At 45.1% G+C, this 16,409-nt stretch overlaps 1 protein-coding gene across 7 annotated transcripts in view; it reads right to left on the bottom strand.

Moving 5' to 3' along the window:
• The window catches only part of SVEP1 (sushi, von Willebrand factor type A, EGF and pentraxin domain containing 1), a 249,175-nt gene that overhangs the window by 163,656 nt on the left and 69,110 nt on the right, over positions 1–16,409 (bottom strand). For all 7 annotated transcript variants that reach the window (XR_008316279.1, XM_053296616.1, XM_053296613.1 and 4 more), the window contains 2 exons: positions 12,565–12,683; positions 1,591–1,720 (listed from right to left, as the gene is read on the bottom strand). Coding sequence is in view for 6 of the 7 variants with exons in the window: in XM_053296616.1 (XP_053152591.1) it covers positions 1,591–1,720; positions 12,565–12,683 (249 nt within the window). In the remaining variant the exon portion in view is untranslated. The remainder of the gene's footprint in view (positions 1–1,590; positions 1,721–12,564; positions 12,684–16,409) is intronic.

The following is a 16,409-nucleotide window of genomic DNA, read 5'->3' as shown; positions in this document are numbered from 1 at the left end:
TCGGCCTGATAGATGATCTCCATTTGGCAATCAACAGAGGGAGTGTGACTTTGCTGATCCTTTGGATCTCTCAGTGGCTTTCGATAGCATTGACCATGGTATCCTGCTGGGTCGCCTGAAGGAGGTGGGATTGGGTGGCACTGTTTTACAGTGGTTCTGTTCCTACCTCTCTGGCAGATTCCAGATGGTGTCACTTGGAGACTATTGCTCTGAAAAACGAGAGCTAAAGTGTGGGGTTCCACAAGGCTCCATACTGTCTCCAATGCTGTTTAACATCTATAAAAAACCGCTGGGAGAGATTGTCAGGAAGTTTGGTCTGGGATGCTATCAATATGTGGATGACACCCAGATCTATTTCTCTATACCAACTTCATCAGGGAATGGCATGAACCCCCTTAATGCCTGCCTGGAGGTGATATTGGGCTGGATGAGGGATAACAGACTGAAGTTAAATCCAAACAAGATGGAGGTACTGTCTGTAGGGGGTCGGGATTCAAGAGATGTTTTAGATCTCCCTGTTCTGGATGGGGTACACTCCCCCTAAAAGATCAGGTTCTGGGAGTGCTCCTAGATCCCAAACTCTCCCTGATCTCTCAAGCTGAGGCTGTGGCCAGGGGTGCTTTTTATCAGCTTCGGCTGATACACCAGATATGTCCATTCTTGGAGACTAGTGACCTTAAAATGGTGGTACGTACATATGCTGGTAACCTGACTACTGTAATGTACTCTACGTGGGGCTGCCTTTGTACGTAGTTTGGAAACTACAATTGGTACAGAATGTGGCAGCCAGACTGGTCGCTGGGTTTACCTGAAAGGACCATATAACACCAATTTTAAAAGAACTGCACTGGCTGCCGATATGTTTCTGAACGAAATACAAAGTACTAGTTATTATCTATAAAGCCAATAATAATAATAATAATAATTCAATTTCTATACCGCCCTTCCAAAAATGTCTCAGGGCGGTTTACACAGAAAAATAATAAATAAATAAGATGGATCCCTGTCCCCAAAGGGCTCACAATCTAAAAGAAACATAAGATCAACACCAGCAACAGTCATTGAAGGTATTGCACTGGAGGTGGATAGGGCCAGTTACTCTCCACCTGCTAAATAAAGAGAATCACCATGTTAAAAGGTGCCTCTTTGCCAAGTCAGCAGGGCTTAACAGCTTAGGTCCAGGGTATTTAAGAGACGCCTTATCTGTTGTGAACCTTGTTGTCTAGTAAGATCATCTGGAGAGGTCCAGTTACAGATGCCGCAAATTGATTTGGTGGCAACTTGGGACCGGGCCTTTTCTGTGGCTGCCCCGGGGGCTTTGGAACATGCTCCCTACTGAAATAAGAGCATCTCCTTCTCTGTTTGCTTTTAGGAAGACCCTGAAGATGTACCTGTTTTCCCAGGCCGTCAACTGAGACTCAATTTTTAATGTGCTACTAATGTGTTTATCTATTATGATTTTATCTTTTTATGAATTTTAAATGTGTTATGTTTTATGTTTTAATTCTGTACACCGCCTAGAGATTTTTATACTAGGCGGTATATAAATTCAATGAATCAATCAATCAATCACTTCTCTGTAGCACTCACCAATAACCCTGATGCTGAAAGTACAGCTTGCCTGGTTTCCAGATTTGTCAGCTGCAGTATATGTGATACCAACTTCTCCAATTGGAAAAAGGTAAGGTGGTATAAAAACTGGAGTAACCTGAATTGACACCTGTAGCAAAGACAAAAATTTTAGAGACATATCAGCCACTAAATATTGAATTCGAAGACCAGACTTAAAGTATATGCTAGGAATAATTAAATGCAAAATATGGTATGGTTCTATATGGGGAGGAGGGAGTGTTATGTGACTGCATGACCACTCAAAGGACATCAGTTACTGTTTTAATTAAAGAAAGATAAATTAAAGAAATTAAAGAAAGATAAAATAAAAAGGCACAAACAAAATTGAAACAGCAAGGGGCAATATGGACAGATTCCCCCCCCCCATGAAACGTCTACACCATGCCACTTACACTGGGGCAACATTGATGCAACCCTCCTACAACGGAAAAATATTGCTACTTTCCTGCAACACAGATGCAATGTTCTAGTGCTGCAGTGCAGCAATAACACCCAAAACAGAGCATCAGAAATATGTACGGCACCTCACTGCAAGTGATGTTTGGTCACAGGCAGTACGGAAGTACACTTAGTGGACATGTTGCAAAACTGTTGCTGCGTGTAATGTGAGAAGAGTCCCGGGTCTGGTGGCTATAGGCTACCTCCAGCCTCAGAGGCAATATGCCTCTAAATACTAGTTGGAAGGAGCAACAGCAGGAGAGAGGGCATGCCCTCACCTCTTGCCTATGGAGTTCTCAGGCATCTGGTGGGCCATTGTGTGGAACAGGATGCTAGACTAGAAAAGCCTTAGGCCTGATCCAGCAGGGCTGTTCTGGAAAGGAAAATTGGGGAGGAATGAGGAAAATTCTCGGAAGCAGAAAAAGGAGAGGTTTTCCCTGTACAACCTGTCTGACCTGAAGGTGAAGGAAGCCAGGTTCTCTGTGATGAAGCTGGAGGTGCAATGATGGAAAAAGGGAACAGGGAAATGGAAAGGGGGAAAGGGAAATAATGGGAAAGGGAAAACAACCTCTAGGATCAAACAGAGGCTGCACAGATTGAGACTTGTTGGCTGGCTATTTTATAGGGTAAAAAGGAACTAAATCAGTGCCCCTCAAGGTTAAAAATTAATGGGAATGGTCTTCAATGGGAAACAATAGAACAATGGTGTTTGAGAAGAGCTAGACAGGAAGATGGGATTATCTTAGAAGTGCAGTGTGGATTTTAGGGATTTTGGCTTGTTTACTCTGAAGCTTTGAAAGATCTGGGAAGAGAGACTGAGTGGCTGGAATGCCAGGTCAGGAATGCAGGAATGTGCTAGGACGGGCAGATCCACAGCTGCCTTCTTTTGGAAGTCTCAGGAGTGCTTTAGAGTCTCCATACAGGAAGCCTTTCTTGGGGTGTCAGGATGCCCTGTGCACACTTTCATGAGGGTAGGATGCTGCAGCTGTGCCTCCTCCCTAGCTCCTTCCTAGGCTACTCATAGCTTCAGTGGTGAACACTGTTTTCTTCCTAGACTCTTTTAAAGACAGGCAAAGCCAGCCTGAACATCTCTTGGATTAGGGTTATTTTTTTTAACCTCCTAACAAAATTTACATATTATTGTAAAAGTAAAATAAATACATTAAATAAAATTTGGGGATGCACAGAGGGAAGGGAAGATTGGCAAAACTGCCCCTTCCTCTGCTCATGTAACAAAGCAGCGGTCATCTGGAATTCACACAGCTGCACATGCGCAATGCTAGTCAAGATGTCCAGCACAGTTTCATTCATAACCCACTTCGGGGGAGAAACGAAGCTGAGGGCTGGACACTTTGTCAAACCATTTGTATAGAGGGAGGCATTCAATAGTGGGGCTTCTGTTCAATCAGTTTTAAGTTGTGCTGAGGTTGGGTTGAAGCTGTAATGTGTGTGGGTTTGTCTGGAGATGGGGAGCCAGGGAGTGCCTTTGTTGAAGGTGGGGCAGCTATTCCTGTGGTGGTGGGGAATAGAAGAAGAAACGCTGGCAGGTCAGCCGGCTGCTCCAGGGGAAGGGTGGTCAGAAATCTAATAGCTGTCCCCCTTCCCGGCTGTCCTGCCAGCTCTTTGACCTCGGGGAGCACTGCCAACATCCCATATAACCTTACCTTGTTCCTCTGCAATGCCAGGTCGGTCCAAAATAAACCTGAACTCATCCATGATTTGATCATGGATGAAGGGGCCGACCTGATGTGTATTACTGAGACTTGGTTGGGGGAGGCTAGTGGTCCAGTTTGGTCCCAGCTTCTCCCGCCAGGATATTCTGTAGAGGAGCAGGTGAGGGGACGTGGGCGGGGAGGTGGAGTGGCTGTGGTCTATAAGGATAACATCTCCCTTGCCAGGGTCCCTGTTAGGGTATCGGACCATATCGAATGTGTGTACTTGAGTTTGGGGACCAGGGATAGATTGGGACTTCTGTTGGTGTACCGATCACCCCGCTGCCCAGCGGAATCCCTTACTGAGCTCACGAACTTGGTTGCGGAACTTGCGTTGGAGTCTCCCAGACTTTTGGTGCTGGGGGACTTCAATGTTCATTTTGGGACCAATTTGTCCGGGGCAGCTCAGGAATTCATAGCGGCCATGACGACTATGGGCCTATCCCAAGCGGTCTCTGGATCGATGCATATTGCACGTCACACGCTTGATTTGGTCTTTTATTCTGATCAGGGTGGTTTTCCGTGGGTGGGGACTCCTACGATTTCCCCGTTGTCATGGACAGACCACCATCTGGTTAAGGTTGGACTTACAACCACTTCCCACCTCCGCAGGGGCGAGGGGCCTATTAGAATGGTCTGCCCGAAGAGGTTACTGGATCCGGTAGGATTCCAAGATGCCTTGGAGGGATTTAATGTTGGCTCTGCTGGTGATCCTGTTGATGCCCTGGTTGAGAACTGGAACAACTTGCTCACCAGGGCAGTAGACACAATTGCTCCTAAGTGTCCCCTCCGACCTGCTTCAAAATTGGCCCCTTGGTATACGGAAGATCTATGTGGCAAGCTGAAGCGGCAAGGTAGGTGACTGGAGCGCAAGTGGAGAAAAACTCGACTCGAGTCCGACAGATTACGACATGGAGCACATTTAAAGATCTATGCTCAGGCGATACATGCAGCAAAGAAGCGGTTCTTTTCTGCCCGTATTGCCTCTGCAAGTTCATGTCCGGTAGAGTTGTTCAGGGTTGTGAGGGGACTAGTATCTGCTCCCTCTCCCTTGAAGTTACCCGCTGTGGTGTGTTTAATGAATTTTTCGCAGAAAAAATATCTCGGATTCGGGCCGACCTAGATGGAGACTCCACAATTAATTTGATGTCTGAACTGGAGGTGCCCAACAACTCCTCTTATATGATTCAACTGGATCAATTTCAGTTTGTGACTCCTGATGATGTGGACAAGCTGCTTGGAGCAGTGAGGCCTACCACTTGTCCTCTTGATCCTTGTCCAACATGGCTTGTTCTATCTAGCAGGGAGGCTGTTGTAAGCGGCCTGGTAGAAATCATAAATGCTTCTCTGAGGGAGGGCAGGATGCCTCCTTGTCTTAAGGAGGCAATTATTAGACCTCTTCTAAAGAAGCCTGCATTAGATCCCTCAGAGTTGAGCAATTATAGGCCAGTTTCCAACCTCCCATGGCTGGGCAAGGTAATTGAGAGGGTGGTGGCCTCTCAGCTCCAGGCGGTCTTGGAGGAAACTGATTATCTAGACCCATTTCAAACTGGCTTCCGGGCGGGCTATGGGGTGGAGACTGCCTTGGTCGGCCTGATGGATGATCTCCAATTGGCAATGGGCAGAGGAAGTGTGACTCTGTTGGTCCTCTTGGATCTCTCAGCGGCTTTCGATACTATCGACCATAGTATCCTTCTGGAACGTCTGAGGGGGTTGGGGGTGGGAGGCACTGTTTTACAGTGGTTCCGCTCCTACCTCTCGGACAGATTCCAGATGGTGTCGACTGGAGATTGTTGCTCTTCAAAATCTGAGCTTAAGTATGGTGTCCCTCAAGGCTCCATACTCTCTCCAATGCTTTTTAACATCTACATGAAACCGCTGGGAGAGATCATCAGAGGATTTGGAGCTGGGTGTTACCAGTACGCTGATGACACCCAGATCTACTTCTCCATATCAACTTCTTCAGGAGCTGGCATATCCTCCCTAAATGCCTGCCTGGAAGCAGTAATGGGCTGGATGAGGGAGAATAAACTGAAGCTGAACCCAGATAAGACGGAGGTACTTATTGTGCGGGGTCGGAACTCTAGAGACGACATTGATCTGCCTGTTCTAGACGGGGTCACACTTCCCCAAAATGAACAGGTTCGCAGTTTGGGAGTACTTCTGGATCAATGTCTCTCCTTGGTTTCTCAAGTTGAGGCGGTGGCCAGGGGTGCTTTCTATCAGCTCCGGCTGATACTCCAGCTGCGCCCGTTTCTCAAGATCAATGACCTCAAAACAGTGGTACATTTGTTGGTAACCTCCAGACTGGACTTCTGTAATGCGCTCTACGTGGGGCTGCCTTTGTACGTAGTCCGGAAACTTCAGTTGGTTCAGAATGCAGCAGCCAGGTTGGTCTCTGGGTCATCTTGGAGAGACCACATTACTCCTTTGTTGATGGAGTTACACTGGCTGCCAATAGGTTTCCGGGCAAAATACAAAGTGCTAGTTATAACTTATAAAGCCCTAAACGTCTTAGGCCCTGGGTATTTAAGAGAGCATCTTCTTCGCTATGAGCCCCACCGGCCATTGAGGTCACTTGAGGAGGTCCGTCTCCAGTTGCCACCAACTCGTTTGGTGGCTACACAGAGACGGGCCTTCTCGGCTGCTGCCCCGAGATTGTGGAATGGGCTCCCTGCTGAGATACGATCCTCCCCATCTCTCGCAATTTTCAGAAAACACCTGAAAACACACCTCTTCAACCAGGCTTTTTCAGCTTTTTAAAACTTGTTTTTAAATAGTTCTGAATATTTAATCGTTGTTTTATGATGTTTTTAATTGTTAATTATTGTTTTATGTTTTATAATTTTTGTTTTGAGCCCCTGGTGGTGCAGTGGAAAAACTACCGCCCTGTAACCAGAAGGTTACAAGTTCGATCCTGACCAGGGGCTCAAGGTTGACTCAGCCTTCCATCCTTCCGAGGTCGGTAAAATGAGTACCCAGAATGTTGGGGGCAATATGCTAAATCATTGTAAACCGCTTAGAGAGCTCCAGCTATAAAGCGGTATATAAATGTAAGTGCTATTGCTATTGCTAATTGATTTTAATGGTGTTTTAATGTAAACCTCCCTGAGCCTTTTGGAAGGGCGGTATAAAAGTTTTAATAATAAATAATAAATAATAAATAACAATGGATAGATGCTAAGGCAATATTAGGCAAGTTCAGCAATTTCAAAGTTGTGATTAATGTTTTTCAGGCGATTATACCCAGGAAGTATGTGAGCGGGTACATATGTTTTACTGCTTTATTGAGTATTCCAATAAAATTTCTTTCCACATAAAGCTATGAATTTGTTTCAGGATAACAATTAAAGCACATCCCTGCCCCAGGCAAATATTTCAGTTCAACTACTTGGCTGCTTGAAAAACATTTGAGATACAGTGTGGAAAAATAATATGTTAGAGGCAGAGGGGTGTGTGTGTGTGTGTGTGTGTGTGTGTGTACATGTTTAACATAACAAATCAGGTGATAATATATTTAGGACATAATAAATGTTGAAGCTGAAGCCAGGACATAACAATAATACAGATGAACCTCGTTACCCATGGGGGTTTCATTCTCTGCTACAACAGTGGGTAAGGGAACCGCGGATAACAAGGCACTGAGGCATTGAGAATGGGGTAGTGGTGTTAGGTTCCTGGGGGGAAAGGTGGAAAATGGCAAAAAAAAAATGGAAATAACTACAGGTTACTCACCTGTAATGTTGGTTCTTCTAGTGGTCATCTGGACTTCTACACATATGGGCTATGAGCTTGCGCAAAGACCTCGTCAGAATCTCACAAGGTCGATTTCTCCTGCTTTGGGTGGGAACTCTGCCCCCAGCCGCTATATGTGGCTGTGCCACTCCTCTTCCCCTCAGTCATAGAGTCCAGCTTCAGTGAACCCCGCGGGGAGGACAGGAGGGCATGTAGAAGTACAGATGACCATTAGAAGAACCAGCGTTACAGGTGAGTAACCTGTAGTTCATCGATGTGGTCTCTGTCTTTGTTATGCACACATATAGGTGCATAACAAGCAAGCACCCAAGGAGGAGGGAAGAAACAGAGGCAACATGTAAACAGCCAGAAATAATTTATTTCAGGACAAGCGAAATCAGTTGAAAATAGATTGCAGGACACACCTGCCAAATACAGCATCATTACGTGCTCTAACATCAATAGCATAATGCTGAAGGAATGAATGGGGTGAAGCCCAAGTAGCTGCCTGGCATATAGTGTCCAACGGAACCGCACAATCAAAGGCCACAGAGACCGCCACGGACCTGCTACTCTGCAGAGTGTGCCTGCAGAGTAGCAGGCAACTGCTTATGGGCCAACTGATAACATAGTTCAATAGTGGAGACTATCCACCTGGTCATAGATTGGGCCGAGACTTGGAGCCCTTTACGTGGCCCATTGTATAGAACAAACAAGGAGGGAGACTTCCTCCACTCAGTAGATCTCTGAACACAGAACGAAAGGGCCCTTCGTACATGCCATTTCTCTGCATCCGATGAAGGATTTGGAAAAAACATGGGCAAAGTGAGTGGGGACTGGGGACGAGCGGTGGAACATGGACACCACCTTTGGAAAGAATTTGACATCCATCCCGAGTACGACCTTGTCTTTATGGAACTGCAGGTACGGTTGGTCGGCCCTCTGGGCCCTCAACTCACTCACCCTCCTGGTGGAGGTGATGGCCACCAAAAAGGCGACCTTCCAGGTCAAGAGTCAATAGATGCCAAAGGCTCAAAGGGCGGCCATAGAAGGCCAGCCAATACCACGGATAGGTCCCAGGTCAGCAATATGACCGGATTGTCTGGGAACAAGCGTGTCAGACCCTTCAGGAAACTTTTAACCACGGGGTTTTTAAACCAAGAAGGCCTGTCAGATGGAGAACATGCCACAATGGCAGCCGAATATACCTTAAGGGAAGCCAGTTTCAACCCAGACTCCTTAAGGGACAATAGATAGGTACAAATGTCTTGTACAGATGGATTAAATACATCAAACCCATTTAGGGAAGCAAAGGACATGAAGCGAGTCCATTTGTAGTCATACAACTTTCTTGTGGTTTGCTTCCTAGCAGCCACCAAAACCTTCTTCAGTCTCAAAGGGAAGTCGGCAGGACCTGCCATGCAGTCAAGCAGAGGGACCGAACACCCAGGTGTAGCACCCATCCCTGTTCCTGAGACAACAGGTTTGACAGGACAGGTAGAAATCGCCAGTCCAGCGCCATGTGCTTCAGGGTCGAAAACCAGGGCCTCCTCGGCCACCAGGATTGCCCTGGCCCAATCCACCCTCAGTTTGTGCAATACCTTTGGAAGGAGAGGAAACGGAGGGAACACATATAGAAGAAGGCCCATCCAAGACCGGACAAAGGCATCCTCCAGAGAACCATCAACCTCTCCTCCCCTGGAGCAGTAGAGGGCACACTGTGTATTGTCCTGGGAAGCAAATAGGTCTAGAGATGGAACCCCTCAAATAAATTCACAAATAAAAAAGAATCCAGGAAAGGAGAAAACAGGAGAAAACCCAACAAGGAATAGTATGATCCTACTCGTTGCTGAGCTGAAGACTCCACGATATTCGCTGAAGTGTGGACGAAAAAAGACTGAGGGGATGAGGAGTGGCGCAGCCGCATATAGCCCAAAGCAGAATAAATCGAGCTTGTTAGATTCTGATGAGGTCTCTGCGCAGGCGCATAGCCCATATGTGTAGAAGACAGAGACCAAGTTGAAGAATTGAAATAATGTGTCATACCATGCTCCGTGAGTCTCCAGCTGTCCAGCAATGCCCCCACACAAATGCCAAATCTGCCATTTCCCCATGAAAAATCATGGGAAAATTTCTCTTCCCCCCCACCAACAAATGATCCACAAAATGGCTCCTTTAATCAAAATGGTGGCCAGAAATGAACTTGGAGATAATTTCCAGCCACCTAGGAACTGCGGGTACACAGTTTTTAACCCATTTCCCCCATGAATACCGAGATTGGGTGTCAATTGCCTGACCGCGGGATCGCAGATGTCAGGCCACATATAGCAGATCCACCTGTACTTCATATTTATATAGTACTTTATGCATGATCAATGACTCCATGCCCATTGCTTTGTTATTTATTTATCATATATACATCTCTAGGCGGGGTACACAATCCAAACTACAATATGAAAATAAAAACAGTTAAATTAGTTTCATGAATTAAAAACAATTAACATAGTACAACAATTAAAACAATTTCATTGAATAAAACAATTAAACAGTTTAAAATTAATTTTAATTAAAAGCCTGGGGGAAAGGTGTGTCTTAAGGGTCTTTTAAAAAGCAATCAGAGATGAAGAAGTTCTTATTTTGACAGGGAGTGCATTCCAAAGCCCTGGGGCAGCCACAGAGAGGGCCCGGACCCGAGTTGCCACCAGACGAGCTGGCAGCAACCGTAACCGGACCTCTCCAGATTATTGTAATAGGTGGCAGGGTTCAGTACCAAAAAGGTGCACTCTTAAATACCCTGGACTGAAGCCATTCAGGGCTTTGTAGAAAATGACCAGCACTTTGTATTTTGCTTGGAAACATATCGGCAGCCAGTACAATTCTTTCAGAATTGGTGTTATGGGATGTCCCAGAGACCAACCTGGCTGTCGCATTCTGTACCAATTATAGTTTCCAGACAATATACAAGGACAGACACATGTAGAGTGCATTACAGTAGTCAAGGCTGTAGGTTACCACCATATGTCTTACTGTTTTAAGGTTATTTACCTCTAGAAATGGACGTAGCTAACTTATCAGCTGAAGCTGAGAAAACACACTCCTGGCTACTACCTCAACTTGAGAAACCAGAGATAGTTTTGGATGCAGGAGCACTCCCAAGCTACATACCTGATCTTTCAGGGGGAGTTTAACCCCCATCCAGAACAGGTAAATCTAAACCATCTCTCAGGTTTTGACCACTCACAATCAGTACTTCTATCTAATTTGGTTTCAACTTCAGTTTGTTATTCCTCATCCAGCCCATTACTGCCTCCTGACAGGCATTTAGGGAAGTTATGCCATTTCCTGATGAAGTTGAAAAGGAGCAAAAGATTTGGGTGTCATCAGCATATTGATAACACCCTGCACCAAAACTCCTGATGATCTCTCCCAGTGGTTTCATGTAGATGTTTAAGAGCACAGGAGACAGTATAGAGCCTTGTGGAACTCCGTACAGTAACTCTGGCTTTGCAGAGCAACTCTCCAAGTGACACCATCTGGAACCTACCAGAGAGGTAGGAACGGAACCACTGTAAAACAGTGCCACCTAATTCCACGTCCCTCTGGCAACCCAAAAGGATACCATGGTTGGTGATATTGAAAGCCGCCGAGAGATCCAAAAGGATCAAGCAGAGTCACATTCCCTCTGTCAATATCTAATTGGAGATCATCCACCAGGCCAAACAAGTCAGTCTCAACCCCAGAGCCTGCTCGAAAGCCAGTTTGAAATGTGACTAGATGTGCAGTTTTAGGGATGTGCATGAAGTGCACATCTCTAAAGGTCTTACCTGCCTCTTGGTTGTGCTGCTGCCAAAGCATGGCACTATCCATGCTACACATCCCCTCTGCTCTGTTCTTAGCAGAGATGCTGTGCAGGAGCTTCCTGTTTGAGAACAGGAAACTCCCTGTTCCCAGCATCATCATCATGTAAGTGGCATCTTCATGTGTGCAGATGCCATCTTGAGTATTCAGCAACAGGAAGCTCTGGAGCAGCGCGGGGATGTTTGGCATGTATAGCGCAAAGGTAAGACCAGCCTCCCTCCGTTTAAAGTGCTTGCTCCTCCACCAAAAAAAAGTTTCAGCTGAGGAAACACAAATATTTTTGGCGCCTCAAATTAGAGGCGCTGAAACAATTCATGCACATCTCTAATCGGTTTCCTCAGCTCCAGGATTGTCTGGAGCTGAGAGGCCACCACCCTCTCAATCACCTTGCTCAACCATGGGAGATTAGAGACGGTAGTTGCCTAACTCTGTCCAATGTAGGTTTTTTTCAAGAATGGTCTAATTATGGCCTCCTTAAGACAAGGAGGCATCCTACCCTCCCTCGGAGAAGCATTTATGATGTTTACCAGACACTCTCCAATAATGTGATTGTTAGATAAAATAAGCCAAGTTGGGCAAGGGTCAAGAGAACATGTGGCAGGACACACAGTCTGAAACAGCTTGTCCACATCCCCAGGAGTCACAAACTGGAAGTGATCCTGTCTGCCCGCATAAGAGGAGTTGCTGGATACCTCCATAACAGACTCTGACCTAATTGTAGAATCCAGTTTAGCCCGAATACAAGAGATTTTGCCGCGAAAAAATAATCAAAATCATTAACAGCAGTTAACTTGATTATTCCAAATTTGGATTCAAGGGGGAGGGGGCTCATATTAGCCCTCTCACAACCCTAAACACCTCTGCTGGACATGAATTTGTGGAGGCAATGTGGGCAGAAAAGAATTGCTTCTTTGCAGCACGTACTGTCAGAGCATAGATTTTTCAAATGTGATCTATGTTGTAACCTGTCCGAGTCAAGTCTTTCTCCATTTGCACTCTAGTTGTCTACCTTGCTGCTTCAGCCCCTGTAATTCTTCCAAATACCACCGGACTAATTTTGAATCAGGTCAGAGAGGACGCTTAGGAGTGATTGTTTCTACTGCTCTAGTAATGCTTTAGTAATTCATAACATATGAATTGGCCCTAATAAAAATTTTCTTCAAATTAAAACATACTGGTTTTTGTTTACCTCATCTCCAGAATTATCATTTGCATCTGGAACCTCCCAGCTAATATTTGCAGAGTTCTGATGTTCAAGAGTAGTAGTCTCAATGTTATCAGGGCAGCTGATTTTTGGTGCTTCAATGTCTGTACCAGAAAGGAGATATAAACCAGTCCTAGATATGTATTTAGGAATGTATTCTGAGGATAGTTTATTTTAATCATACTAAAATATTCTGAAATTCTGAATTTTCTAATTTTTATACATTCTAAATTATTCTTCATCCATAAAGTATCCCTTTTTGTCTTGATCTGCAAAATCCATAACCTACACAGATGAACTTTTGAAATGTTTCTGACATTTCAAACCACTTTTTATTTTAATGAAACAGCACAAAAAATGTCCATGTTGTCTGTATTATGAGATAATGTATGGTAACGATAGAAACATATTTTCCCCCATGTTCAAGAGCTAAAATCTTTCCATTTTTGAATAACTCATTACAAGTCCACAAAAGCAATACAATTCAGCAGGGTGATAAAAACCCACTATTTTAAATCCATCTATTTTTGAAATACACTATTGAAGAGAGTTGTGTTCTGTCTGTTTATAAAAGCTGAACATTAGACTTGCTAACAACAAAACCTTCTTGAGAATTACTATCTTCATGCAAGTCAACAGCAATCCAAGAAAAAATGCAAAAACAGTCACATGGTGCTAGTTGACTCAAATGAACAAGGGGATGGATAGATAGATAAATAAATAGATAGGGTGTGTGCGTGCGCGCGCGCACACCCTTTCAACATATAACTTTTCTCAGGGCAGCTCATAAAGTTTACCAGTATACTGAATATTAATCTCAGTATATAATTCCAATAGCAAAAGGATTTTGCCTTTTTTGCCAAAATGGTATCAGAACAGGCATCAATCAGGTGAACCTTCCTGCAGAGAGCATTTTATAGATGGGCAACTACAGCCAAAAAAAGCCCTCTCCCTAGTTGCCACTCACAGCCAGAACAGAGCTTCCAACAATGACTGCAGTGTATTGTCAGGCTGGTGTAGTGGAGGAGGTCTGCCAGATACCTAGATCCTAACCATGCAGGGCCTGGAAATCGATCAGAAATGGACCAGAATACAGTGGAGCTATTTCAACACTGGTGAGATATGCTCCCATTTATGGGTTACAGTTAGCAGCCTAGTGGCCGTATTCTGCACTAATTGTACTTTCCAAACAGTCTTCAAAGCCAGTCCCACCCACAACACACTGAAATATTCTATTTAAGATGCTACCAGAGCACAGAGAACCATGGCTAGGCTCTCTCTGTCCAAGAGAGACCACAGCAACTGCAAGGCAGTCCATGCTATAGATGCCAAATAGGTATTCAGTGACAGAGCTAGATTGATGAGCACTCCCAGACTGAGAACTTGATCTTTTAGAGAGAGAGCGCAACTCCATCCAGAACAGGTTGTTGGTTTTGTTATTTCAAAAACAACTCAGAACATTTTCAGCAATACTTCAACAGTTATGAACACTCACATACATTAAAGAACCGGACCAGTTTATAATTCTCTCATTAGCTCTCATGGGCAGCAGCAATTAAGTATCCAATTTTACTGACAAGCCTCAAGTTTTACTGACAACCCTCCTTGGTACAGAGCCTCTTCAAACCTTTTGGTATGATTGGCTTATTAATGCAGTACTCTTTGATTCATGCTCTCCATTTTCATTTCATTAGGCGAGAACAACATCATTCATATTAGAAGTACTTCAAATCTTTAAGATTTCAAAATAAAAACAAATTGCTTACCTGTAACCATTTATCTGGTAGTGATTCGCTGCAGTCATAAGAATGGGTTCTGTGCCTGTGCAGGACCATTCGGGCAGAATTGACGAGCTCCTCAAAGTGCCTAGCCCCGCCTCTTGCATGTGGTGCATCTTTTAAGTTTGGGCGGGCTAGCGTTTTCACCTCAGTTCTTGGAGGACGGACACTGAGACCCCAACGTCGTATTGCAGCAGTGTACATCTCCACAAAGTAAGTAGTGCTTTCCCTCACTCTGCAAACATACATGTTGTCACTTTGCATAATGCACTGGAGCTGGTGGGAGGGTCTTATGACTGCAGTGGATCACTACCAGATCATTGGTTACAGGTAAGCAACCTGTTTATCTGGATTGTGATCCATTGCAGCCATATGAATGGGTGACTAACGAGTTGTCAGTCTGGAGGCGGGTGTAGTATGCTTAAGGTAAGATCTTTTCCAGCACACCCCTCCCAAAGTTGGCCTGAGCTGCAGAGCGAAGGTCCAAAGCATAATGCTTGACAAAAGTATGCTCAAAGGACCAGGTGGCTGTAGTGCATATGTCCCTGAGCCTGATTCCTGCCATATGGGCAGCAGCAGTAGCATAAGCTCTAGTAGAGTGGGCCCAAATGGTTTTAGGAGGGTCCACTTTTTGATGTTTGTAAGCTAAGAAGGTCAACTCCAGGATTCAGTGGGAGAGTCTCTGTCTTGAGATTTGGTAACCTTTCATGGTACCTTTGTAACTCACAAAGAGCCACTTTGTCTTGCTATAGGGCTTTGTCAACATCAAGTACAAAAGGAGAGCCCGTCAGATGTCCACAGAATTAGAGAGCACTCCAGAGGCATCACGGAATTCCAGAAGAAGGTAGATAAGAGAATGTCACTATTAATTTGGAAGTCAGTGACTATATTAGGTCTGAATTCAGGGTCCATGTGTAGCACTACTTTATCCTCATGAAATTTAGTATAAAGCATATCTATGTGTAGGGCATTTAATCCATTGACACAGCGAACCAACGTTTTAGCTAGCAAAAAGGCCATTTTCAGTGTTACCAACTTAAGAGGTGCCGTACCCACGGGTTCAAATGGAGACTCCATCAAAGCTGAGAGAATGAGAGAGAGGCTCCATTGATTAGTGGACTGTTGGACCAGCAAGTAAAGATTTTTTAACCCCTTGAGGAATCTTTTTGAGTCTGAGTGAGAGAAGATGGTTTTCCCATCCCATCCCATCCAGGATGGTGGGCAGAAATGGCGGCCAGGTGGACCTTGATGGAGACATTGGCCAGGTTACTTCAGAGCCAGGTTATTTCAGAGATGTGAGATAAAGCAAGACTTCCCGCGAAGTGGCAGCGTGAGGTAGGAACCTGTGTTCCTGGGCACAGAGTCTGAACCGTCTCCACTTGCTGTTATAGTTTACTCGAGTGGATTTCTTCTGGTTGTTTAGGAGAACGTTCGTCAAGAGCCTATCCTCCATGTGTTCAAGTTCAGGGTCTTTAGGCCGGGAAGGCATAGGCTTCCATTTTCTTGCAGGAGAAGGTCTTCGTGTTGAGGCAGACGCCTGTGGTGACCCCTTAACAGTCTGAGTGCCTGTTGAAACCATGGCTGCTGGGACCACTATGGGGCAATCAAGAAGCAGTCTACAGATTCCTGAAGGATTTTCACTAGTACCCTGTTCAGCAATTGGTAAGGTGGAAAAATTATAGAAATTTTTGACCCCAATTGAACTGGAAAGCATCTCCTCTGGAGCCATAGTCAATGCCTTCCCTTGAGCAGTACTGGAGGCACTTCTTGTTCATGAGTGTAGAGAACAGGTCAATTTCTGGTGTGCCCCAGGTCTGAAACAATGTGTGGAGGTACTGAAGGTTGACCTCCCATTCATGTTGGTATGAATGGACCTGCTGAGATGGTCTGCCAAGAGCGAGGACCTGCTGAGATGGTCCGCCAGGATGTTGTCCACCACTTTGATGTGGATTCCGTCTAGGCCTATCTGTCTCAATATGGTCCAGTTCCCGATCTGGAGGCTGCGCATACAGAGGGAGTGGGAGACTGTTCCTCCCTGGTGATTCAAGTAGG

This window comes from Hemicordylus capensis, chromosome 2, assembly GCF_027244095.1.
Source record: "Hemicordylus capensis ecotype Gifberg chromosome 2, rHemCap1.1.pri, whole genome shotgun sequence".
Classification (NCBI taxonomy): Eukaryota; Metazoa; Chordata; class Lepidosauria; order Squamata; family Cordylidae; genus Hemicordylus; species Hemicordylus capensis.
Note: the sequence above shows the minus strand (reverse complement) of the source record. Positions and strands in the feature narration are given on the sequence as shown.